At 40.6% G+C, this 24,771-nt stretch overlaps 1 protein-coding gene and 1 pseudogene across 1 annotated transcript; one reads left to right on the top strand and one right to left on the bottom strand.

Annotated features, from left to right (window-relative positions):
• Positions 1–679: 679 nt before the first annotated feature.
• OR6S1 (olfactory receptor family 6 subfamily S member 1) lies at positions 680–1,637 on the top strand. The gene is given in 2 exon segments (XM_024567448.2): positions 680–786; positions 788–1,637. Coding segments are annotated over 2 exon segments (957 nt in total).
• A 13,783-nt stretch (positions 1,638–15,420) lies between these two features.
• Positions 15,421–24,771, bottom strand: part of LOC128781398 (large ribosomal subunit protein uL23 pseudogene) — a 10,650-nt pseudogene continuing 1,299 nt past the window's right edge.

The following is a 24,771-nucleotide window of genomic DNA, read 5'->3' on the forward strand; positions in this document are numbered from 1 at the left end:
AAGGGTAATCTCATATAAGATGTACTAATAGCCTAGGTTCTATGTCTTATTTTATAGCTGAGCAGTTGAAGGACAAGCAGGCTGGACGCACTGATAGTCGTCTTCCAAGGAAAGTGGCAAGCCAAGCAGAGTCTGGTGCCCTAATTTACAGTCCATGGCTTTCTCTACTACAACACTTGGCAGCTAAGTGCTGGAAACTCTTTTAAACTCTTTGTACTATTATTTCACTTGCTCCTTACTACTTTTTCAAAGCTACTCAGCTAGTAAGAGATGCTGGAATTCAAAGCTAGGCAATGTGGTTCAAGCTCTGATCCTGGTTGAATGGGAATCATATTCTTCACAAAATCATTTTTCTTACATTTTTGCTCAACTCAAATACTCAATGATATTATTATAATAACAAAGCATCACCATTTAAAATCTGAGAATAGGAGATGTGAAGATGGAGGCTCTTGGCACTTTCATACCTAAGTTTTAACTACCCTTTACAGAAATTCTTTGCCAGCTCTAATATCAATTAAATGAGGACCTCAGGTCCTTCAAATCTTAATAGGATTGGTGATTGGAGAAAGTGGGGATATGTGTGCCATATCATGATAAAATAAGTTTTAGGATTGCTCTTGAGAAGACTTGTCCTCACCAGAGTTATGTTCATGTTGTTGCACAGGTGGGAAAGATAATGGCTCTTGGTGGGAACCAGAGCAGTGGTGTGACAGAGTTCATTCTGGCAGGTGTCCCAAATCTCAACAGCACAAAAGAAGAGTTGTTTTCTGTTTTCCTTCTTGTCTCTAACTGGCAATGGGTTGATTGTTGGGGTAATAGGAGCTGATGCTCGCCTGCAAACTCCCATGTACTTCTTTCTAGGTAACCTGTCCCGCCTAGAGATCCTACTCACTTCAGTCATCATTCCCAAGATGCTGAGCAATTTTCTCTCAAGGCAGCACACCATTTCCTTTGCTGCATGTATTACCCAATTCTATTTCTACTTCTTTCTTGGGGCCTCTGAATTCTTGCTGCTGGCCATCTGTCATCCTCTGCACTACCCCTTGCTCATGAATGGTACTGTGTGCTTTCGGGTGGCATTAGCCTGCTGGACGGGGGGACTCCTCCCTGTGCTTGGCCCCACAGTTGCTGTGGCCTTGCTTCCTTTCTGTGAACAAGATGCTGTGGTGCAGCACTTCTTCTGTGACAGTGGGCCACTGCTCTGCTTGGCATGCACCAATAGCAAGAAACTGGAGGAAACGGACTTTGTCCTGGCCTCTCTTATTATTGTATCCTCACTGATTATTACTGTTGTGTCCTATGGCCACATAGTCCTGGCTGTTCTGCGCATTCCCTCTGCTTCAGGACGTCAGAAGGCCTCCTATACCTGTACTTCCCACTCGATGGTGGTGACCCTCTTCTATGAAAGTGCCATTTTTCTCTATGTGCGGCCATCACAGAGTGACTCTGTGGATACTAATTGGGCAGTGACATTGGTAACATTTGTGACACCACTGCTGAATCCATTCATCTATGCCTGGCGCAATGAGAGAGTCAAAGAAGCTTTGAAGGATATATTTAGGAAGGTGGTAGCAGTCTTTTGGGAGGATCTTTTACTTGCTAAGAGTTTCAGCAAAAAAAAAAAAATGAGGTGAAAGTGAAGGGATATAATAACTAGTCTTAAGTCCAAGTCTTCTCTATTGTCATTCTCCTTCCTATTATCCTCATGGACATCACTAAATGACTGAGTTTGGAGACTATTATGTAACTTCAGAGTCATCAAATCTATCTTCTTTCGGAAAAAAAATTCCTTGATTTTATCTCGTACATAAACCCATATTATTATTGATATATCAATGAAACCATCGTTACATCATAAGACCCTCCAATCTGTGAAATGCTGGAACTCAAAGCTAGGCAATCTGTTTCCAAATCTTAACCTAAAGGTCCATGGTCACCAGGGAATTATCTAAGGATGGGTTCCAGAAAATTATAAGCCTCACTGGCATGTAAATTTTGTGTTGAACTTACATATATTTAAGGGATGTATCTATATGTGACCTTCACCAAAAGTTAAAAACTGATTAAAATTCTCAGTAGGGTCTTCCAATTGTTTATGAAAATCAAGAATTAATCCCCAATTAGGTAGTTCGGTTGGTTAAAGCATTGTCCCGATATGCCAAGGTTGCAGGTTCGATCCCCCAGTCAGGGCACATAGAAGAATCAACCAAAGAATGCATAAATAAGTGGAACAACAAATCAATGCTTTTCTCTCTTGCTCTCGGAATATAATAAGTAAAAAAAGAAAAGAATTCCTTATAATAAAAAACAAATAAAAATAAAATATATATATTATCTGGATATTTTTGTATTCATGTTCCAAAAAAATTGCATTTACTGTCAGATGGAAAAGAGGTAAAACAAATTTATTAACTGACTAATCCACTTCTTCACAGTATTCCAAAGTGCCTTTGGAAGAGCAGTTCAAAGAAAAATTTCATGAATAATAGCATTTAAGGTGTTTTTCTAATTTGTACTTTATTAAAAAGATGTGTTTAAAACATCACTATTTTTATCACTGGATTGTGTTCCTTTAATTTGTCCATCTTTTTGTGTTCCTGTATCTGTTGTTGTCAATATTCTTTTGTTTTTAATAAAATTGAGATTAGGTTGAGGACCTTTAATATCAAAGAGTTAAGAATGCCAACTATAAATCCTATAGACTCCTCCAAAAAACTACTCGACCTAATAAATGAATTTGGCAAAACAGCTGGATACAAAGTCAATACTCAGAAATCAAAGGCATTCTTGTACACCAACAATGAAACAGCAGAAAGAGAAATCAGGGAAAAAATCCCATTTGATAGAGCAACAAGAAAAATCAAGTACCTAGGAATAAACCTAACCAAGGAGATAAAAGACCTGTACTCAGAAAACTACACAACAATGAAGAAAGAAATTAAGGAAGACACAAACTAATGGAGGCATGTACCATGCTCATGGATTGGAAGAATTAACATCATCGAAATGGCCATTCTACCCAAAGTGATGTATAGATTCAATGCAATCCCTATTAAAGTACCAATGACATAGTTCACAGATATAGAACAAACATTTCAGAAATTTGTATGGAACCATAAATGACCCCGAATAGCTGCAGCAATTTTGAGAAAGAAGAACAAAGCAGGAGGGATCACAATACCTAATATCAAACTGTATTACAAGGCCATTGTTATGAAAACAGCCTGGTAGTGGCATAAAAACAGGCACATAGACCAATGGAACAGAACAGAGAGCCCAGAAATAAACCCAAGTCTTTACGGTCAATTAATATTTGACAAAGGAGGCAGGAACATAAAATGGAGCAAAAATAGCCTCTTCAACAAATGGTGTTGGGAGATCTGGACAGCTACATGCAAAAAAATGAAACCTGACCACCAGCTTACACCATACACAAAAATAAACTCAAGGTAGATAAAAGACTTAAATATAAGTCATGACACCATAAAAGTCCTAGAGGAAAACATTGGCAAGAAAATTTCAGACATTCCACGCAGCAACATCCTCACAGACACATCCCCTAAAGCAAGGGACACAAAGGAAAGAATAAACAAATGGGACCTAATCAAAAGAAAAAGCTTCTGCATGTCTAAAGAAAACAGCATTACAATGAAAAGAGAACCAACAGTATGGGAAAACACATTTGCCAAGGATACCTCAGACAAGGGCCTGATCTCCAAAATATATAAAGAACTCACACAACCACTCCAGGAAGACAAACAACTCAATTAAAAAATAGGCAAAGGACTTGAACAGACACTTCTCCAAGGAAGACATACGGAGGGCCCAGAGACATATGAAAAGATGCTCAGCATAACTAGCCGTCAGAGAGATGCAAATTAAAACCACAATGAGGTACCATCTCACACCAGTCAGAGTGGCCAACATAAACAAATCCACAAACAAATGTTGGAGAGGATGTGGAGAAAAGGGAACCTTAGTGCACTGTTGGTGGGAATGCAGACTGGTGCGGCCACTGTGGAAAACAGTTTGGAATTTCCTCAGAAAATGGAACTGCCCTTTGACCCAGCAATTCCGCTGCTGGGATTATACCCTAAGAACCCTGAAACACCAATCCAAAAGAACCTATGCACCCCAATGTTCATAGCAGCACAATTTACAATAGTCAAGTACTGGAAGCAACCTAAGTGTCCATCAGCAAACGAGTGGATCCAAAAACTATGGTACATTTACACAATGGAATTCTATGCAGCAGAGAGAAAGAAGGAGCTTATACCCTTTGCAACAGCATGGATGGAACTGGAGAGCATTATGCTAAGTGAAATAAGCCAGTCAGTGAGAGACAAATACCATATGATCTCACCTTTAATTGGAACATAATCAACAAAAGAAAAAAGCAAACAAAATATAACCAGAGACATTGAAGTTAAGAACAATTTAACAATAGCCAGAGGAGAGTGGGGAGGGGACAGACAGTGGGGAGAGGGGTTTATAGGAACTACTCTAAAGGACACATGGACAAAATCAAGGGAGAGGGTGGAGGTGAGGGATGGAGGTGGGTTCGGATGGGGTGGGGTGGAGGGATGGGGAGAAAATGCAGACAACTGTAATTGAATAACAATAAAAATTTTTAAAAAAAGAATGCCAACTATAGCAACCAACTACCAAGAACCAGATATTGTGGTACATTTTACTTACCTCATTGGATATTTGAAAGGAAATGGGGAGAGTCAGGTCAAGATGGAGGCGTAGGTAAACATGGCCTGTCTCCTCACAGAACCACAGCAAAAGTTACAACTACCATATTTTGTCATGTGTAATGCACTCCCATGCATAATGCACACCCACATTTTTAACCCAAATTCTCAGGAAAAATATCTTTCATTTTAATTTTTTAAAGATGTTATTTATTTATTTTTAGAGAGAAGGGAAGGGGGGGAGAAAGAGAGAGAAACGTCAATGTGTGGTTGCCTCTCACATGGTCTCTACTGGGGACTTGGCCCACTACCCAGTCATGTGTCCTGACTGGAATTGAACCAGCGACCCCTTGGTTCACAGGCCGACACTCAATCTACTGAGCCACACCAGCCAGGGCCTCATTTTAATTTTTAATTCAATCTTTAATTTATATATAAAACTGATTATCGTATTTCAGGGTATTATTTTGCATATGGATGTTATTGTTGCTTTCTGGAGTTACACTTTTAAAGCATAAGCATAAAAAAGGAATTAAAAACATTTTAATATATACAGAATTAGTACTATCCGTGTTTAATGCACATCCTTATTTTTTCCCTCAAAAATTTGGGCAAAAAAAGTCTGCATTATACACAGCCATATACAGTAAATTACAAAACAACTATCACCCAGAATCGTCAGAAAATCAAGCTATATGGAAGTCCAATGACCAAGGAATTGAAGAAGTCACATTCATCCAGATGGGTAGGAGGGCCCAAGATGCAGAGACATAGAATGGGAGGTCCCACATCCATGTGTGGTGGATAAAAATTGGGAGGGATGCCTTAGGAGTGAAGGATCCCAACCCCATACGAGACCACCTAGCCCAGGTTTCCAGTGCTAGGAAGATAAGTCCCCATAACATATGGCTTTAAAAACCAGTGAGGGTTGGGGCAGTGGAAGAAACTGCGAGATTCTCAGGTGTTTCCTTTTAAAGGGCTCACAGTGGATTTAGGACTTATGCAGACTCGCTCCCTTTGGACTCCAGCACCAGGACAGCAGCTGGAAAGGCACAGTGGCATACAGGGAAAAACTGAAGTGTCTGGAATCAGGGTGAGTGCCAAGGGACAGCTTTTTCCCAGACAAAACTCCAAAAGCCAAGCAGCAGCATTTGTCCTTTTTCTGAGCACAGAACCCCCCCTTCTCCCCCCCCCCCCCCACACAGACAGCAGTGACACCATATCTGAGACTCCATCAACCTGATTCATATGGGTTGCCATGCCCTGGCAATTACTGAATGCTCTGCCCCATCCAACTTATGGGTGCACTTCTCTGTGATAGGCCATGCTACTAAGACAGGGAGTCAAAACACCTCTACCTAATACTTAGGAACAAACACAGGGAGGCTGCCAAAATGAGGAGACAAAGAAACATGGCCCAAATGAAAGAACAGATCAAAACTCCAGAAAAAACAAAACTAAAATGAAGATAAGCAATCTATCAGATGCAGAATTCAAAACACTGGTTATTAGGATGCTCAAGGAATTCACTGGGTACTTCAAGAACATGAAAAGACCCAGGCAGAAATGAAGTTTACACTAAGTAAAATAAAGAAAAATTTACAGAGAATCAATAGTGGAGTAGATAAAGCCAAGAATCAAATCAATAATTTGGAACATAAAGAAGAAAAAAACAACCAATCAGAACAACAACAACAACAACAACAACAACAATAATAAAGAGGATAGGGTAAGGAGCCTCTGGGACAACTTCAAATGTACCCACATTTGAATAATAGGAGGGCTGGAAGGAGAAGAGAAAGAGCAAGAAATTGAAAACTTATTTGAAAAAAATAATGAAAGAAAACTTCCCTAAATTGGCAAAGGAAATAGACATGCAACAAGTCCAGGAATCACAAAGTCCCAAACAAAATGGACCCAAAGAGGACCACACCAAGACACATCATACTTAAAACGCCAAAGTTTAAAGATAGAATCTTAAAAGCAGCAAGAGAAAGCAAAGAGTTACCTACACAGGAGTCCCCATAAGACTGTGAGCTCATTTCTTAAAAGAAACTTTACTGTAGGCAAGAAGGTACTGGCAAGAAGTATTCAAAGTGACGAACAGCAAGGACCTACAACCTAGATTACTCTATCCAGCAAAACTCTCCTTTGGAATTGAAGGACAGATGAAGTGCTTCCCAGTCAAGGTAAAGCTAAAGAAGTTCGTCTTCACCAAGTCATTAATATACAAAATATTAAAGGGACTTATTTAAGAAAAAGAAGATAAAAACTATGAACATTATAATGGCAAACCAGAACAGAAACAGAATCATAGATATGGAGATTATTTGGAGGGTTATCAGCTGGGAGAGGGAAGGAAGAGAATGGGAGAAAAGATGCAGGGATTAAAAAGTACAAATAGGTAAATATAGAATAGACAGGGATGCTCAGAACAGTATAGGAAATGGAGTAGCCAAAGAACTGATATGCGTGACCCACGGACATGAACTGAGGGGGGTTTCCCAGAGGGAATGGGGGTACTGGGTGGAGTGGGGTAACTATAATAGCATAATCAATAAATTTTTTTAAAGTAAAATTCCAACAGGAAAAAACAAAACAAAAATAAAGAGGGAATAGGGATTCCTATTTTGGTACCTTTGGAAATCTTGGACAAATATTTAATTATTTATTCATTTCTTTAACAAAGGTCTGTAAGCATATACTAATATATGCTAAAGTAAACAGGAAATGGCTCCTAACCTAGAACAGGAATGGGGATTATAAGGTAGTTTACAAATGACATTGGAGATCATATGAAAATTGATTTACTATTTCTAGCACTCTATTGTCAGAGAAGTTTCCAGAGGCAACCTTTCATTAAATGGGAACTAATTCCATGTTAGAGTGTGTTTCTATACATAAAGACAATGTTTTTTAAAATAGTAAGGTATGGACAGCACATCAACCTCAAAAAAGTTCTGCAAAATTGGCAAACTGAGAATTAGCATGCAAAGAGATGGCCACAAAGCTTGAGTGGGCACTAAAACTCACAGGAAATCAAATATTAAAAAGTGCTTAGAAAAACTGTACTACAATTTCTGCTAATGGCAAATGCTTGCAGACTCAACTCTCTGAATGAAGTGACGCTGCAGGTGGCTCTGGCACCAGCAATGCAGCACTGCAGACAGACAGGGTGCTACAGGGTGGCAGTATTAACAACTGCAGTGACTTGTGTTACATTTCTATTTTTAAAAATTACTAAACCCAGGCAAACGTGAAAACAGTACAGAACACTGCATTATGCAGCAAGAAACACGTGATACAATCTTGGTAGGTTCTCTGTGTAAAATGTCTTCCATCTTAAAATGCTCTTTAGAAAGTCCCAACTCCTTAAGAAAAGGAGAAAAGTGTTGTTAATTCTGTTAGTAATATGCACAAACACATGCTAAATATTTTCATTCCATAAGATTTCTGAGTGAGAGCTAAAGGAATGGAAGGAATGATCAGTGATTTGAGAGGGAAGCAAAAATCTTCAGTGATCTAGAAGTCTTGCCCAGCGAGTGGATGATATATTGCTTTAAAAATTACCTAATTTCCTGGAGCATAAAAACTGAAGTCAATCCCAGACACCAGCCAAAGAGGAATTTACATAACAGTTTATAACATTTCTTGAAGGAATTACCCTCATATTTTGGCAATAAAGCTCGTTGAACCACCTATTGTTTCAAAATTACTTTATTGTTGAAAATTACTTTGGACTCAATTTAATTCAATAAAAATTTATTGAATACCATGTTCCGGGAAGTAAACTGTCCTTACCTTGGCCATTTTGATTATGGTTTGGGAAGACTATTTTCTGATTCCTCTCCTAAATCCAGTGATTTTTCTCCAGACCCCAGAAGCATCAAGGCATGGACTTGGAGGTACCTAAGCCACAGCGTTCCAGAGCTAGGAATGTTCAGTAAAGGGACTCAGGCTCAGCTGCAAGTCTGTCTTGGACCCTCATGAAAGGGTCGGGGTGCTTACCGGGTTAGGCCCAGGACCATCCCATGCGGCTTGGTTATTAGAGGACCAAGGAAAAATAAGAACTATTGACTTCATCAAGAAGCAGATGTTATCCCCAAGACCCAGAGGAGAAGATAACTATACTATGCCCCCAATGAAGTCAAATCCTACAGCCACTGCCTTAGTTCGCTCTGCTATGCTATCTCATACAGGTAATGCTTTTGCTGTTTTTTTTCTCTTCCCCAGCTTTACTGAATGAACTTTGTATTGTAGGTCTAGATTTAGAGGACCCTTCTAAGGCCCCCAGAAGATGGCATCGAAGAAGAGCTGCCGGTTTCCAACAACCTCTTCTATAGAACCTGCACCTGTCCACTTCTCTTATCATGCAGTAGGTGTTAGGTGGAATGAGAAGGGTGGGCGTTGTCCTTACTCTGCAGTCCCTTCTGCTTGGGGAACGAAGCTCCTGGGCTGTAGCTTATTTGCCTTGGTCACATTGCCTACCCTGTGTGGAGCATGCTCCTACCACAGGGGATAAACTCTATAAACAGCTGTTGAATGAATCAGTGAGTCTCCGGGACTTAGGTGCCAGGCTCCTGGGAGGATTTAGACCCAAAAGCGGAAGAAGAGCTCTCTCTTCCCAACCCTCCTATGTGTTGTTCTGGACTTCAGGTTGGGCCATTAGAAGAGCCTGGAGACCCTGGAGAGAGGAAGCTACCCTCCAGACTCCGAGTTGTTAGCAAAGGGCGTTAAAAGACCAAGGAAAACGTTAGTCCCCTTCTAGTCAGCTTCTGCTTCAGGAAACCCGGAGGAATCTCAAACCCAGATTGGCTGTATCTGGCCCCGACTCTTGCTGAAAGGCGGAAGGGAGGTCTAGATGCCTTCACACCCTCATTGTCTTGGCCCCCAAATTCTGAGGGCCTGAGGGGTACGTTCTGTGCTTGGAGAAAGCCGCCTACCTATGAAACAAAAAACAACCCCAGTCTCAGTCTATTGGAGCTGGAGCACGTTTATGAGTCCAAGCAGACTGGATAATGACAATGACACTAATATCATGTCTCCACATCCTTTTCTTCTGTAAGGAACCTGCACCCTATCCATTTACACCTGGGCTGCACTGGCAGTGCTGGTGTTGCTTAAGCTCAGCAATTTATCAGGCCTGAGGCTAAAGACCTGTTCTGTGGGCACTACCCTTCCAGTGACTTACATTTCCATGTGGGCCTGGTCAAGAATGTTTCTTTCTCATATATAAAGAGGTGCTTCTTTTGAAACAAATTTCTTTTAATTTTTAATAATTTGTTAAATGGTATTATATATAGATGCTATTTAAATGAAGTTTTAAAAATGAGTGGATTCAATGTTATGCAGTAACTTCATGGGGTGTTCTATAGTTCTATCCAGGGTGGGCATTGATCTTGTAAGTCAGGGGATGTGAATTCAAATCTCACTGGAACTGTAGGTGGTTGCCTGTTTCTCTGCAGGTTTACAAGAGAATAGTGTCCGCTTTGGTCCATGAGGTGAAACAGTCTTGAAGAAAGGAAGGACTGTGTGATCTTTCTGTGGAAATCAGGTCTTGGAGATTTGGGACAAGAAGAGCATAGAACAGGGGTTCTTTTGATCTTGGAAACCAAAGGAGGCGTTCGTGCCCTTCAGAACATAGGGAAGGAGCTAGATTACTCAGATCTCTATGAAAGGACTCTGCAATTTGGTGGAATGCACAACTCTGTTTGCAAAAGAGATCAAATTAGCCTGGGCCTACTGATAGCCATGACCACAGGCAGCCAGGGAGCATGGAGTCCTGGGCACTTTCCTTCTTTGCAGGCTGGCACCCTAGCAGTTCCTCCTCCACTCCTGGAGCAAGAACTGGTTGGAAGATTACTCTGGAGCAGCCTAGTCCAGAAGCTGCAGAGATAGGACCACCCAAGCTGGGGGGTTTCTGCTCTGCTTCCATTCTCACTTCTTCAGACTCAAGACCGCACATCCTGTGCCCCAGGCTGCTCCCAAGATTTGATTTACTATAGTTTCTTCTATGAAAAAAATTTTTAAACTTTGTTCTTATTGTTAACACTATAATAGATGTACCCATTCCCCCTCCCCCATCTGCCCACCTTCACCTAGCCATCACCTTCTTCCCTCTGGTCATTACCACGCTGTTGTCTGTGTCTATGGGTTATGCATACTCGTTCTTCTGCTAATCCCTTCACCTGCTTTCATCCAGTCTCCCACTCCCCCTCCCCTCTGACAGCTGTCAGTCTATTCCATGTATCCATGCCTCTGTTTCTATTTTGTTCATCAGTTTATTTTGTTCATTAGATTCCACATATAAGTGAGATTTTATGGTATTTGCCTTTCATTGACTGGTTTATTTCACTTAGCATAATACTCTTCAGATCCATCCATGCTGTTACAAAAGGTAAGATTTCCTTTTTTACAGCAGCATAGTATTGTTGGGGGGCTTTAACGCAGCCCCCCGGTCCGCCATGGGTGAAGAATAAGACTACCAAGACATGATCTGCTTGGGGAGGAGAGGTGGCCGCTTCTCTCAAAGGAGAAGGGCCCAGAGCCTTTCTCTCCAGGGGCTTCTATTAGGTTCATTCGCACAGGAATACAGATAAAGCTCATCAATTATTGTCAGCCAGTAAGGGTTAAACAATACATGATTTTCAGAGAACTGTGAGGGCTTATTCTGAGTTACAGCCAATTAGTTAGAGGGCCATAAAACTTTAGGCGCCAGACTCATCTCAGGTCTGGACCCTTATACTTTAAACTGAGGGTACAAATTAAGTAGGTTTCACAGGAATGTATGTATTTTTGTTAGGCCTGATTCCCCAGGGAATCCGCCCCTCCCAGCACAGGACTGCACCGCACTCTGTCATTGTTTCAGGCTTAAGTCAGGCAAGGGAAGTAAGGCAGCCAAGAGATTAGGAGACTTCTTGCAGACAGAATGAGGATTCAGGCTATTTCAAAGCCGAGGGGCGAGGGTCCATCACCCCCTTTTTCCACAGCCCCCCTGAGTCCTTCCCTGCGAGTTTATTCCTGGTGACCAGAGCCTGTCTTAGGTTGATCCTCCCTTGAGGATTCTTACCCGTCATTGGCTAACTGGCCAAGCTCAGGGCCAAGCAGGGTGAAGTGGGCAGGGGTGGCACACCTGCCAGGGAGATAAGCTTTGTCTCCTTAGTGGCTTATGGTCCCAACTCTGACTCAGCCTTAACCATGTGGGGTTAAAGCCTCTGAAACCAGGCAGGGCGGTTCCCAACAATATATAGCTGCAAAACCATCACTAGAATCAAAATAATGAATATGTCCACCTCATCCAAAAGCTTTCTTTTTTTAAATTTTATTTATTTATTTTTATTCAGTTACAATTGTCTGCATTTTCTCCCCTTCCCTCCACCCCACCCCAGCCCCTCCCCCACCTCTACCCTCCCTGTTGACTTTGTCCTTGTGTCCTTTATAGTAGCTCCTATAGACCCCTCTCCCCACTATCCCCTCCCCACTCCCCTGTGGCTATTGTTACAATGTTCTTAATTTCAATGTCTCTGGCTATATTTTGTTTGCTTTTTTCTTTTGTTGATTATATTCCAGTTAAAGGTGAGATCATATGGTATTTGTCCCTCACCGCCTGGCTTATTTCACTTAGCATGATGCTCTACAGTTCCATCCATGCCATTGCAAAGGGTATAAGCTCCTTCTTTCTCTCTGCTGCGTAGAATTCCATTGTGTAAATGTACCATAGTTTTTGGATCCACTCATTTGTTGATGGGCACTTAGGTTGCTTCCAGTACTTGACTATTGTAAATTGTGCTGCTATGAACATTGGGGTACATAGGTTCTTACAGATTAGTGTTTCAGGGTTCTTAGGATATAATCCCAGTGGTGGAATTGCCAGATCAAAAGGCAGTTCCACTTTTAGTTTTCTGAGGAAATTCCACACTGTTTTCCACAATGGCCTCACCAGTCTGCATTCCCACCAACAGTGCACTAGGTTTCCCTTTTCTCTGCATCCTCTCCAACACTTGTTTTTTGATTTGTTTATGATGACCATTCTGAACAGGTGTGAGGTGGATCCCATTGTGGTTTTAATTTGCATCTCTCTGATAGCTAGTGATGCTGAGCATCTTTTCATATGTCTCTGGGCCCTCTGTATGTCCTCCTTGGAGAAGTGTCTGTTCAAGTCTTTTGCCCACTTTTTAATTGGGTTGTCTTCCTGCAGTGGAGTCATGTGAGTTCTTTATACAGTTTGGAGATCAAACCCTTATCCAAGGTATCATTGGCAAATATGTTTTCCTATACTGTTGGTTCTCTTTTCATTGTAATGCTGTTTTCTTTAGCCATGCAGAAGCTTTTTATTTTGATGAGGTCCCATTTGTTTATTCTTTCCTTATGTCCCTTGCTTTAGGGGACATATCAGTGAAGATGTTGCTGCGTGGAATGTCTGAGATTTTCCTGCTGATGTTCTCCTCTAGGACTTTTATGGTATCACGACTTATATTTAACTCTTTTATCTACCTTGAATTTATTTTTGTGTATGGTGTAAATTGGTGATCAAGTTCCATTTTTTTGCATGTAGCTGTCCAGATCTCCCAACATCATTTGTTGAAGAGGCTATTTTTACTCCATTTTATGCTTCTGCCCCCTTTGTCAAATATTAACTGACCATAGAGACTTGGATTTATTTCTGGGCTCTCTGTTCTGTTCCATTGGTCTATGTGCCTGTTTTTATGCCACTACAAGGCTGTTTTGATTACAGTGGCCTTGTAATGCAGTTTGATATCAGGTATTGTGATCCCTCCTGCTTTGTTCTTCTTTCTCAAAATTGCTGCAGCTATTCGGGGTCATTTATGGTTCCATACAAATTTCTGAAATGTTTGTTCTATATCTGTGAAATATGTCATTGGTACTTTAGTAGGGATTGCATTGAATCTACAAATTCCTTTGGGTAGTATGGCCATTTTGATGATGTTAATTTTTCCAATCCATGAGCATGATACATGCTTCCATTAGTTTGTGTCTTCCTTAATTTCTTTCTTCAGTGGTATGTAGTTTTCTAAATGCAGGTGTTTTACCTCCTTGGTTAGGTTTATTCCTAGGTACTTTATTTTTCTTGTTGCTATATCAAATGGGATTTTTTTTTTCTGATTCCTCTTTCTGATATTTTATTGTTGGTGTACTAAATATAAATAAGTTTAAATTACCTATTTTTAAAAAAGAGTTTTATTTATTAACAAGAGAAAATCAAAGTTTAACAGATGCACGTGGGAAATTTACATAGGTATGAAAATTCCAAAGACATCGAACTTTGGGAATATAAGACATTTAGGGGCAAAGGAGAAGGAGGGTGAATGGAACATCAGATTTCAAAAGTGAGCATGTGCAATTTACAGATAGTTAATTTACAGAATGTGCAGTTTACAGATTAGGATTCTAATAAAGGTTTCCTAACTTCAAGCACCCACTCCTCTCCACCTGGATCACTCCAAATCCCACTCCTCCAACCTCCTACCCCCACCTCGGAATCTGGCCTGTCCTTGTCCAAGACTGTCTGAGGGCTTTTCCCAAGTCCTAAGTGGTTGGGTCTGGGATGCGTAAGAGACACAAAGTTGTCCTTCACTGGATCTTCACGGGGTGAAGGACATCTAGTTCCCCGTCATCGCTGCCAGTTTTAGAACACTGAAATTCTAGAAAAGCTGCAGGGAAATAGGGCTGAAGGAGCCCTGGAGGAATGTAGACGCAGGCTGGGAAGCCGGGTCGGAGAAGGCTGGGGCCTGTGTGGAAGGAGGCCCAGACAGTCCCAGACCCGAAGCAGACTCTTCTCGGCGCCCCATCAGCGCCCTCGGTTGCCCACTGAGCCAAGGGTCCCCCACCTCCTACCCCTGACTTAATCGCACTGGGATTTCCCTCTCTGTGGACATCGTGTTATGCCCTCCCCCCCGCCCAGGTCACTCCTGGTTGCCTGCTGGTTTCCTCCTTCTAGTCCCAGTTCACCACCACTCTGAGCTCCCTGGGAGGAGCCCAGTGTCCACCTTAGACTCTAATCAAGTTCTCTTTCCCTACAGAAACTACCGGAGTCAGCAACAAAGACCAGAGGGCACCAAGGAGTCTCTCATAAAAGTCAAAGGTGTGGCTTCTAGACCTTACATCACTGGAGGCAGAGGGAGTCAAATGCCTGGGGCTAGCCCCTTTGGCTGGAGTCTGTGACTTCTAAGAAACTTCACTTCATGTTTTCACACTTTTTGAGAATCCTCAACAAAAAGTGAGTGTGACTATATTGCCTTCACAGTATATGCAGGTCTTGGTCACAGCACAGGAAAGACTGATGTTAATCTCAAGTTGGGAGAGAACCAGGAAATATTGTGCAACCACTTTAATGTGTAAGATGAGGAAGTATCAGTTTGTAAGAGATAAGAGACTGGGACTCTATTACTTGAAAGTTTGTCTGAAATGGATGGGAAGGGTGGGAAGTGAATGGGAGGGGAGAGAACAAATATTTAAAATATCTATTGAACTATTAGAGTGTAGTAGAGTATATAGCATAAAATATATATGCCTAATATATTATGCCTAGTATTAAACTATTATTACAGACAAGAGACTTAGGGTCCACATCTAGGTCTCGGGAAGTCTTAAACTGAGGCTTTCGATGAGATCTCTGAGTGAAATTTTTATGTGTGAGCGTTAATGCCAATTTGGTAAACATAATCATTTAAATAAACCAAGTTTCTATTACTGTGTTTTGACTTATTTATTTTTAAATTGGAATGTTATAAGATAGAAGCTACCTTAGCCATTCCTGATCTTTTTTAGTGCTAGATCAGGCAATAAAAGGAACCCAGTCAATTTTCTTTTCTTTTCTTTTCTTTTTTTTATAGTATAAAATTTTATATTTAGAGTTAGTGAGCTGGACTCAACTTAGATGATCCCAATTTTGTTGGTGACATCCAAAGCATCATAGTCTGGAGCCAGTTGAACATATGCCTTCTTCTCCCCAGCAGGCCTGATCAGGGTGTTGACCTTGGCCACATCAATGTCATACAGCTTCTTCACAGCCTGTATGATCTGGTGCTTGTTGGCCTTGACATCCACAATGAACATAAGTGTATTGTTGTCTTTTATCTTCTTAATGGTTGACTCAGTAGTCATAGCATAGCAGTCAAGCCTGTTTCTCCTGAGGGTGCTGTTCTGAAGATATTTAGGCTCCTTCAGAGCTGCAGTGTCTTAGGCCTCCAGAAGGTGGGTGATGTGTGGACCTTCTTTTTTTTGTGGGTGTGGATGCCTTTTAGAACTGCTTTATTTGCCTTCAAAGCCTTTGCCCTGACTTCGGCTTTGGGAGGGGCAGGGACTTCCTTCTTCGTTTTGGGCACCATCTTCATGAAAATGGTCTGAAGTTCTTTTACTAACCAGTGGATATGGTTTCCCTATTCAATTACCAGAAGTTGCTTCAACACTCATTGCCACCTTGAACTCACTGGATCCTTCAATGGAGGGAAGGTCCTTGGTGTAGAAGTGGATTACCTGTTGTATTGCACAGTTCAAACAAGAAGTCCCTGGAACCAGCAAGCCATGTAACCTAAGCAAGTAGATGACTGTCCCTTTGGAAAGATGCCTAATACAGATCAATGCACTGTGTTTGTCTTGCACATGCCTATTCCTTCAGTCTTCAGTTCAGAATGCTAGTATTATAGGCTCTAGCATTCTTCAATATTGCTGGAGGAATGACCTTGAATTTCCTGCTATCTGTATCTTGTTAATAGTCCAGATGATAGAAATTTATACAAAAGCAGGAATTTACTTTAAGGCCTTGTTACTCAAAGTATGATACAGAGACAAGCATCTCCTGATAAGTTATTAGAAATGAAGAATCTCAGGCCTCTGAAATCAGAATCTTAACAAGCTCCCCAACTGCTCTATTTGCCCTCAACTTAGGGCATTTGAAAGTTTCCACCACAATCTTTCTGAGTCAACAGAAGACTTGTACTACATTGCAATGTAAACATCTGTCCCTAGCTTCAGTAGAAAGCCATTAAGGTATTGGCCTGAGGCTCCCTTCTGCATGTGCTATAAAATTTTTGCTGAAAATTAAATACTAGTAAATAATATGTTCCTTTTGATGGGTGTATCAGGTAGTCCTTTCAGCATTTATTGAACCCATATTTAAATATTTGGTTCCTATATGGTCTTATATGTGTATCACATTGATCATCACAGTCATCCAAAGTACTATGATGTACTGATACTTACAAATTTTCTAACATAAATATTCAACAAACATTTCTTGGTTCAAATCTTGGTCAGCTTCTCAATAAAATCACAAAAGTGTTTATAATGGATTCAGGCAGTTAGGATTTGGCTAGTGGGGAGCATCCATTAGAAGACCTTTTGGGACTGTGAAATAGGATCTTCTTTTGCCTCTTGAAGGAAGCACACAACCAACTTCATACCCACCAAATAAGCCTGTGCTCACCATTGGGTCCTGCTTGGGGAGAAAACAAACAAGGTTAATATCCCTGGTCATTGGAAGCTTGCAGTTGAATAAAAAAAATAGTAATACACACAATACACAATAAACCTAGAGGAATGAACACACACACATAAACACACACAATATGGTTAAGTGGCAACAAAGTAGTAACTGATAATCACCAGAGTGAATAAGCCTCAGTTTCCCAAAGGTGAGTAATCTGTAAAAACTGAAGAAAATCAATTCGAGAAAGCACAAATGAGGCAAATACATTTTTTTGGCTAAAGTTTTGCAAAACTATATTCTTTCATATTCTAGGTAAATAATCCATGTACCTTAGAAATCCATCTGACTATCCATAGATGTACTTGAATATTGCTAAGCTAAACAATTGATTGGACTCTAATAATTGTTCCTACTTTTCTGAAATATAAATCCCTGACCTTTTAAGTTACTTTATAGTCAATAAATTGAAAGTTACAGGGTTGCCACCCAAAGAAATCAAGAAGGCCTCCTTTGTGAATACAAGTTCCTTGAATGGTAAATAGTGCACTTCCATGAAAATAGATAGAAGACTCATTAACCTTCATTCTTTCATTTTGGGTTACTAGAGATCCAAGCCTACCAAGAGTCTAGACAATTTATCCTAAAAAATTATTGGGTTCTTCAGACTATGAAAAAATATTTAATATTTTATGAAAATAACCAAATGAATGAAATCTAATATGAGGAAACAGACAAATTCAAAATGTGAGACTTGTTATAAGAAAACTGCCATGAAAAAGAAGGGCTGAGAGGAGGGAAATTTTCTAGATTAAAAGAGTCTAAAGAGACATTAAAAATAAATGCAATGAGAAACATTGTTTGAATCCAGATTTTAAAAAATATGAGAAGCCAATTGAGGAAATTTGAAAATATGTATGTTTATTACATTACATGAAATTTATTGTAAATGTTCTCAGGTGTGATGTAGGACTGAAGTTATTCTTTTTTTAAAAGATTTTATTTGTTTTTAAAGAGACGGTAAGGGAAGGAGAAAGAGAGGGAGAGAAACATCAATTGGGCAGCCTGGGCGTGTGCCCTGACCAGGAATCAAACCCCCAGGTTTCCAGGACTACCCCCAACCCACTAAGTCATACCTGTCAGGGCTGATGTTATTCTTTTATTCTTAGTTCTTATTTCAGGAGGTGCATGTTGAGGTATTTAGGTTTGAAGGGTCAAGATATGAGATATGAGACAAGGTTATTATCCTTGTTTGTTGGAAGCTTGCAGTTAAATAAAGGATCTTCTTCTCCTTTTGTCATACATACAATAAAATCCTAGAAAAATGTGCACACACATACTCTATGGTTAGGTGGCAACACAAGTAGAGAATGTGACAAAGAATAATAATTAATTATTCTAAGTAAGGAGTATACAGACATTATTGTACTTTTTTCAACTTTTCTCTAGTGAGAGATTGAATATACAAATGGACAATGGCCAGGCCATATATAACAATAGGACTCTGACCCACAACCTGCAGCAAACAGCTCAGTAAACCAACTCATTGTCTACCCAGGACACCAGCCCAAGACACCGGCCCACTAACTTTAAGTAAGACTTATAAGAACTCAGAACACTGTCTCTAGTAACAGTCCAGGAAGACAAATAATAATCCCTGTAGAAATCAACCCCAAAGGGCCAGGACTTGATTAGTAACTAATAACTTTCCTAATATTTTCTCATTAGGATCCATTAGAAAAAGCCAAATATATATCCCTAATCAGTGACATGGGATGCCTGGCTTCTAATTAGCCCTCTTAAAGCTTTACCAGACTAATAACCTCCAATCAATTGAAGCCTTTCATCTTTTCTACTCTAAAGCTTTCCCACTCTTCTGCCTGCCTATGAGTGGCTGCCAAAACTCAAATGATCATGACTGACTCTCTTGCTGTAACAAGCTCTAAATAAATAACCTTTATATGTTCTCCTTTCATTGGTCTTAATTTATTTCCACATTAGGACTAAAATTTTGAAAAATAAAAAGTTGAGGGAAAATGATAAAAACACAGACAAGCAAAAAAGCAATTAAAAACACTCTTAAGATCCCTACTATGTATGGGTCAAGTTGTTCAACAGAAGAGCTTCCAATGGGCCATAGCCCACTGAAACATGCCCATTTTTTATGTTGTTTGCTGGATATAATAAACTTCAACTGACCTTTGAACAAGTGTTTGAACTGCACCGGCCCACTTATACACAACATTTTTTTTCCAATAGATACTGTAAATGTATTTTCTCTTCCTTATGACTTTCTTTTTTCTTTAAATTATATTTTGTTGATTATGTTGTTACACTTGTCCCAATTTTACCCCTTTTGCCCCCCTCTGCCCAGCAGCCCCCACTCCCTCAGGCCATCCCCTCACCATTGTTCATGTCCATGGGTCATGCATATAAGGTTTTTGGCTACTCCATTTCCTATACTGTACTTTACAGCCCTATGCTATTCTATAACTACCTATTTGTACTTCTTAATCCCCTCACCTCTTCACCCATTCTCCTACACCACCTCCCATCTGGCAACCATCAAAAGGCTCTCTGTAGCCAAGATTCTGCCCCTGTTCTTCTTGCTTGCTTAGTTTGTTTTTTAGATTCAATTGTTGATAGGTATGTATTTATTGCCATTTTATTGTTCATAGTTTTGATATTCTTCTTTTTTAAATAAATCCCTTTAACATTTCATGTAATAATGGCTTGCTGAGGATGAACTGCTTTAGCTTTGCCTTGTCTGGAAAGCACTTTATCCGCCCTTCCATTCTAAATGTTAGCTTTGCTGGGCAGAGCAATCCTGGCTGTAGGTCCTTGCTTTTCATCACTTTGAATACTTCTTGCCAGTCCCTTCTAACCTGCAAAGTTTCTTTTGAGATATCAGCTGACAGTTTTATAGGAACATCCCTGTAGGTAACTCTGCTTTTCTTTTGCCGCTTTTAAGATTCTCTCTTTATCTTTTTAAAATATATTTATTGATTATGCTATTAAAGTTGTCCCATTTCCCCCCCCTTCACTCTACTCCATCCTGCCCACCCCCTCCCTCCCCTATAGTTCATGTCCATGGGTCATACTTATAAGTTCTTTGGCTTCTACATTTACTACACTATTCTTGCCCTCCCCCTGTCTATTTTCTACCTACCATTTATGCTACTTATTCTCTGTACCTTTCCCCCCTCTCTCCCCCTCCCATTCCCCTGTTGATAACCCTCCATGTGATCTCCATTTCTGTGGTTCTGTTTCTGTTCTAGTTGTTTACTTAGTTTGCTTTTGTTTTGGTTTTAGGTGTGGTTGTTAATAACTGTGAGCTTGCTGTCATTTTTACTGTTCATATTTTTTATCTTCATTTTCTTAGATAAGTCCCTTTAACATTTCCTATAATAATGGCTTGGTGATGATGAACTCCTTGAACTTGACCTTATCTGAGAAGCACTTTATCTGCCCTTCCATTCTAAATGATAGCTTTGCTGGATATAGTAATCTTGGACGTAGGTCCTTGCCTTTCATGACTTTGAATATGTCTTGCCAGCCCCTTCTTGCCTGTAAGGTCTCTTTGGAGAAATCAGCTGATAGTCTTATGGGAACTCCTTTGTAGGTAACTGTCTCCTTTTCTCTTGCTGCTTCTAAGATTCTCTCCTGTTTAATCTTGGGTAATGTAATTATGATGTGCCTTGGTGTGTGCTTCCTTGGGTCCAACTTCTCTGGGACTCTCTGAGGTTCCTGGACTTCCTGGAAGTCTATTTCCTTTGCCAGATTAGGGAAGTTCTCCTTCATTATTTGTTCAAATAAGTTTTCAATTTTTTACTCTTCCTCTTCTCCTTTTGGCACCCCTATAATTCAGATGTTGGAACATTTAAAGATGTGCTGGAGGTTCCTAAGCCTCTCCTCATTTTTCTGAATTCTTGTTTCTTCATTCTTTTCTGGTTGGATGTTTCTTTCTTCCTTCTGGTCCACACCATTGATTTGAGTCCCAGTTTCCTTCGCATCACTATTGGTTCCCTGTACATTTTCCTTTGTTTCTCTTAGCATAGCCTTCATTTTTTCATCTAATTTGCGACCAAATTCAACCAATTCTGTGAGCTTCCTGATTACCAGTGTTTTGAACTGTGCATCTGATAGGTTGGCTATCTCTTTGTTGCTTAGTTGTATTATTTCTGGAGCTTTGATCTGTTCTTTCATTTGGGCCTTTTTTTTTTTTTTTTTTTTTTTGGTTTCAGTGCACCTGTTAGGTCGTAAGGGGCGGAGCCTTAGGTGTTCCCGGGCAGGGTAATGCTTGTAGCTGCGCTGTGCCGCTGTATGTGGGGGAGGGGCTGAGAGTGGAGAAATGGCGCTTGCTCCACTCTCTGCCAGATTTCAGTCATTCCCTCAGCTACCCACAATCAAACTGGGCTCCTCTAGTGCTGATTCCCGAGTGGGTGGATGGGCTTGTGTACCCTCTAGGCCCCTGTGGGTCTCTCCAACAAACTCTCCTGTGGGGCTGGGAGTTTCTCCTGCTGCCACCTCAACCCCCACAGGTGTTTTCAAGCAGAGGTTTGAGGCTTTATTTCCCCTGCGCTGGAGCCCTGGGTTGCGTGGTCTGCTTCGCTCCCCCACAGTTACTCCAGGTCTATCTATGAGCAAATGTGGGGCCACAGGGTCTGCTAGCTGCCACACTTCCTGCCCCGTTCCTTCCACAATCTGCCACCTGTCTGGATCCGCCAGTCACCACCTTGCAGTGAGTCCTCTCTGCCCCAGCTGCTGGTCTCCACCCCTCCTACCGATCTGGATGAATGTTTCTTCTTTATCTCCTTAGTTGTGGGACTTCCATGCAGTTCGATTTTCTGTCAGTTCTGGTTATTTTTTGTTTTTAAATTGTCGTTGTCTTTCTTTTGGTTGTGCGAGAAGGCGCAGTGTGTCTACCTATGCCTCCATCTTGGCCAGAAGCTCTCAATCTCCTCTCTTTATCTTTAACATTTATTAGCATTTTAATTATGATGTGTCTTGGAGTGGCCTCTTGGCATCCATCTTGTTTGGGACTCCCTTATGATTTTCTTAATAACATTTTCTTTTCTCTAGCTTATTTTATTGTAATAATACAGCATATAGTTCATGTCACATACAACATATGTGTTAAATGACTATGTTATTGGTAAGGCTTCTAGTCAACAGTTTGCTATCAGTAAGTAAGTTTTGGGGGGATCAAAAGTTATACTGAATTTTCACCTGCGTGTGGATCTGTACTCTTAATCCCTGCATTGTTCAAGGGTCAGTTGTAGTAGAAGTGTTTTTGGAACCTCCTGGAGCCAGACAGGTCAACCAATGTTCCCTGAGGGCAGTTTGTGGCTGGGACAATGAAAAAGATTGATGTAACATCCTGAGACAGGGGTAGGAGATTGGTGAGGTTTAATAGTTTAAGATTTATTTGTCCTGACAGAAGAGTTATAAGCTAACGCCAGAAGCTAAGCGCTGTCTCTGAGAGACAAAAAAATCACACCCATGATGCAAAAAACATGATGACCATGATGGTTGCCCTGGCTTCTTGGAATTATCCTTTGAGCATTTCAAATTCCTTTTAGTGCGTCTATAATTAAAAGAGAAGAAATCAGTCCATATAGGGAATAGACCTGAGCTTGCTGAATTCTGACAGGGTGAGGATAAGGGTACAGATTCTAGGAAAAGGTAAAAGAGCCAGGAATACAACCAGAGAATAACAAGAAAGGAGGAGAAACAGCAAGGGGGGAGGAGACGATAAAGCTGTTGGCACTTTTGCCCAAGGCCTGTCTCCTGGAAAGTAATAATAATAAAGATGATAATAAACATGATGATAATAATAAACCCTAATTTGCCAAAATGGTCACTGACTCTGCAAGGTTATATAACTGACCCAGGCTTTCTAAGCACTATACTACATACTCAGTGTCCGCACACACCAACATAGCGTCACCTATGATTCAAAGTTTGATTTGATTTTCCTGCCCTGGAAAAAAAGTCATGTAACCCAACCATAGGTTCAGCGGCCTGCCACAACAAAAACAAAACTTGTGCGACAGGTGCTGGTGCAAAAAGAAAGGTTTATTAAGGTGCCCTGACCTGGGAGAATGGTGAACTTCTGTCTGAAAGACCATTCCTGCTTCCTGCTCTAGTGGGGATAAAGGTAGAGTGCAGGGTGGAGGGGTTCTTATAGAGATAGTTCCTGGTGCTCCCTTCCTGTCTACAGTAACAGTCAGGCACCCTGCCACTTCTTCAAGAATTATGGTGCCTGTCTTCAGATCCAAAGAGATTACCTTGCTGATCACCTTGGAGATTTCTTCCAGTGAAATGCCTTGGTAGGCAAATGGGGTACAGAGATCCAATTGTTGATTGTTGCAGGCAGAGCAGTCAGTTAAAGTCTTATAGTTTTTGTCGGGACATGGACGATTTTGCCTGGTATACAGAGACTGAGGACTGAACACCAAAGGAGTATTGGGAGAGGCAGCTCTTGTCAAGCCACAAAAGATCCTGTCAACCTAAGAAACATTCAAACCTGTAGAGAATTTCTGGTGAGTTTATTTGAGCCAATCTGATCAAAATTGCTGGGAAGCAATATTTCAACAGATTGAGAAATGCTCTGGAGAATGGCAATTTAGCACCTTATTTTATACATTAGAATCAAAGGAGGAGCCATAAGGGAGTTAGATGAAGTCTATTGGTGATAGATTAGGGAGGCAGGAGGACGCAAAGCAGGGAAACCTCTGGGATAGGATAAAAGGTAAAATGATAGACACATACTCCTTTTACATAGGTGGGTAAGGGATAGTTAAGAATGAACAATTAACATGATAACAATGATGATGAGGGAATTTGTGGTCTAGCTTGTGCCCAAGGGGTTTGGGAACAAAGGAAGTTACCTTGATGTTCCAAAGGTATGTTATTATATAATGATGTAAAAAGATAGTAGACAGGCTTAAAGTACAGACTGACTTTTGTTAGGGAAAAATACCAGCCTAGGACAGGACTAGTTGCCATGAACTATTCTTAGTTAATAAATTTTAATTTTAGACCATCATTTGTAGTTACTTTAGGTTTCTGAGTTTGTAAGTTTGCCTAGCAGGCCTCTCCTGAGCTTGCCAGGTGAATATGTGGCCCCTTTTGCTTCCACAATCCTATTGTCTTCTTTGCCCTGGGCATTGTACATGTTCATCATGTACAATGTTGTTCTTCTTGGAACAACATTGTGAGGCTTCTCTATGACTCATCCCTGAACCAACAACATCTACCATGAATGCCTTTCTTTGCCTATCTAAATAGAAGGGTTTATCTTGCTTAAAATTGTGTAAGGTCAGTGGTCATGTTTTATATTTACCCAATGAAAATTAAAGGGCGCAATTAATCATGCATAAGCTTACAGATTTCTTACAAACTTTGTGATCTTGGACAAATGCAAATGTTTAAAAATCGTGGGTACAAGCACAGAGCTGTGGTAGAGGGCCTAACTCTTACTCAGCAGAACTGGCTCACTTCTTGGGGTTGCATGAATCTGCTTTTTTTCAATGTTCTCATCTATGGCTATATTTGCAGTAGGAAACAGTTAACAAGATCTTTCTTAGTTAAATAAAATTTTAGTTTCTGTTTACTAGCTTA

Source organism: Desmodus rotundus, chromosome 7 (assembly GCF_022682495.2).
Source record: "Desmodus rotundus isolate HL8 chromosome 7, HLdesRot8A.1, whole genome shotgun sequence".
Taxonomy (NCBI): Eukaryota; Metazoa; Chordata; class Mammalia; order Chiroptera; family Phyllostomidae; genus Desmodus; species Desmodus rotundus.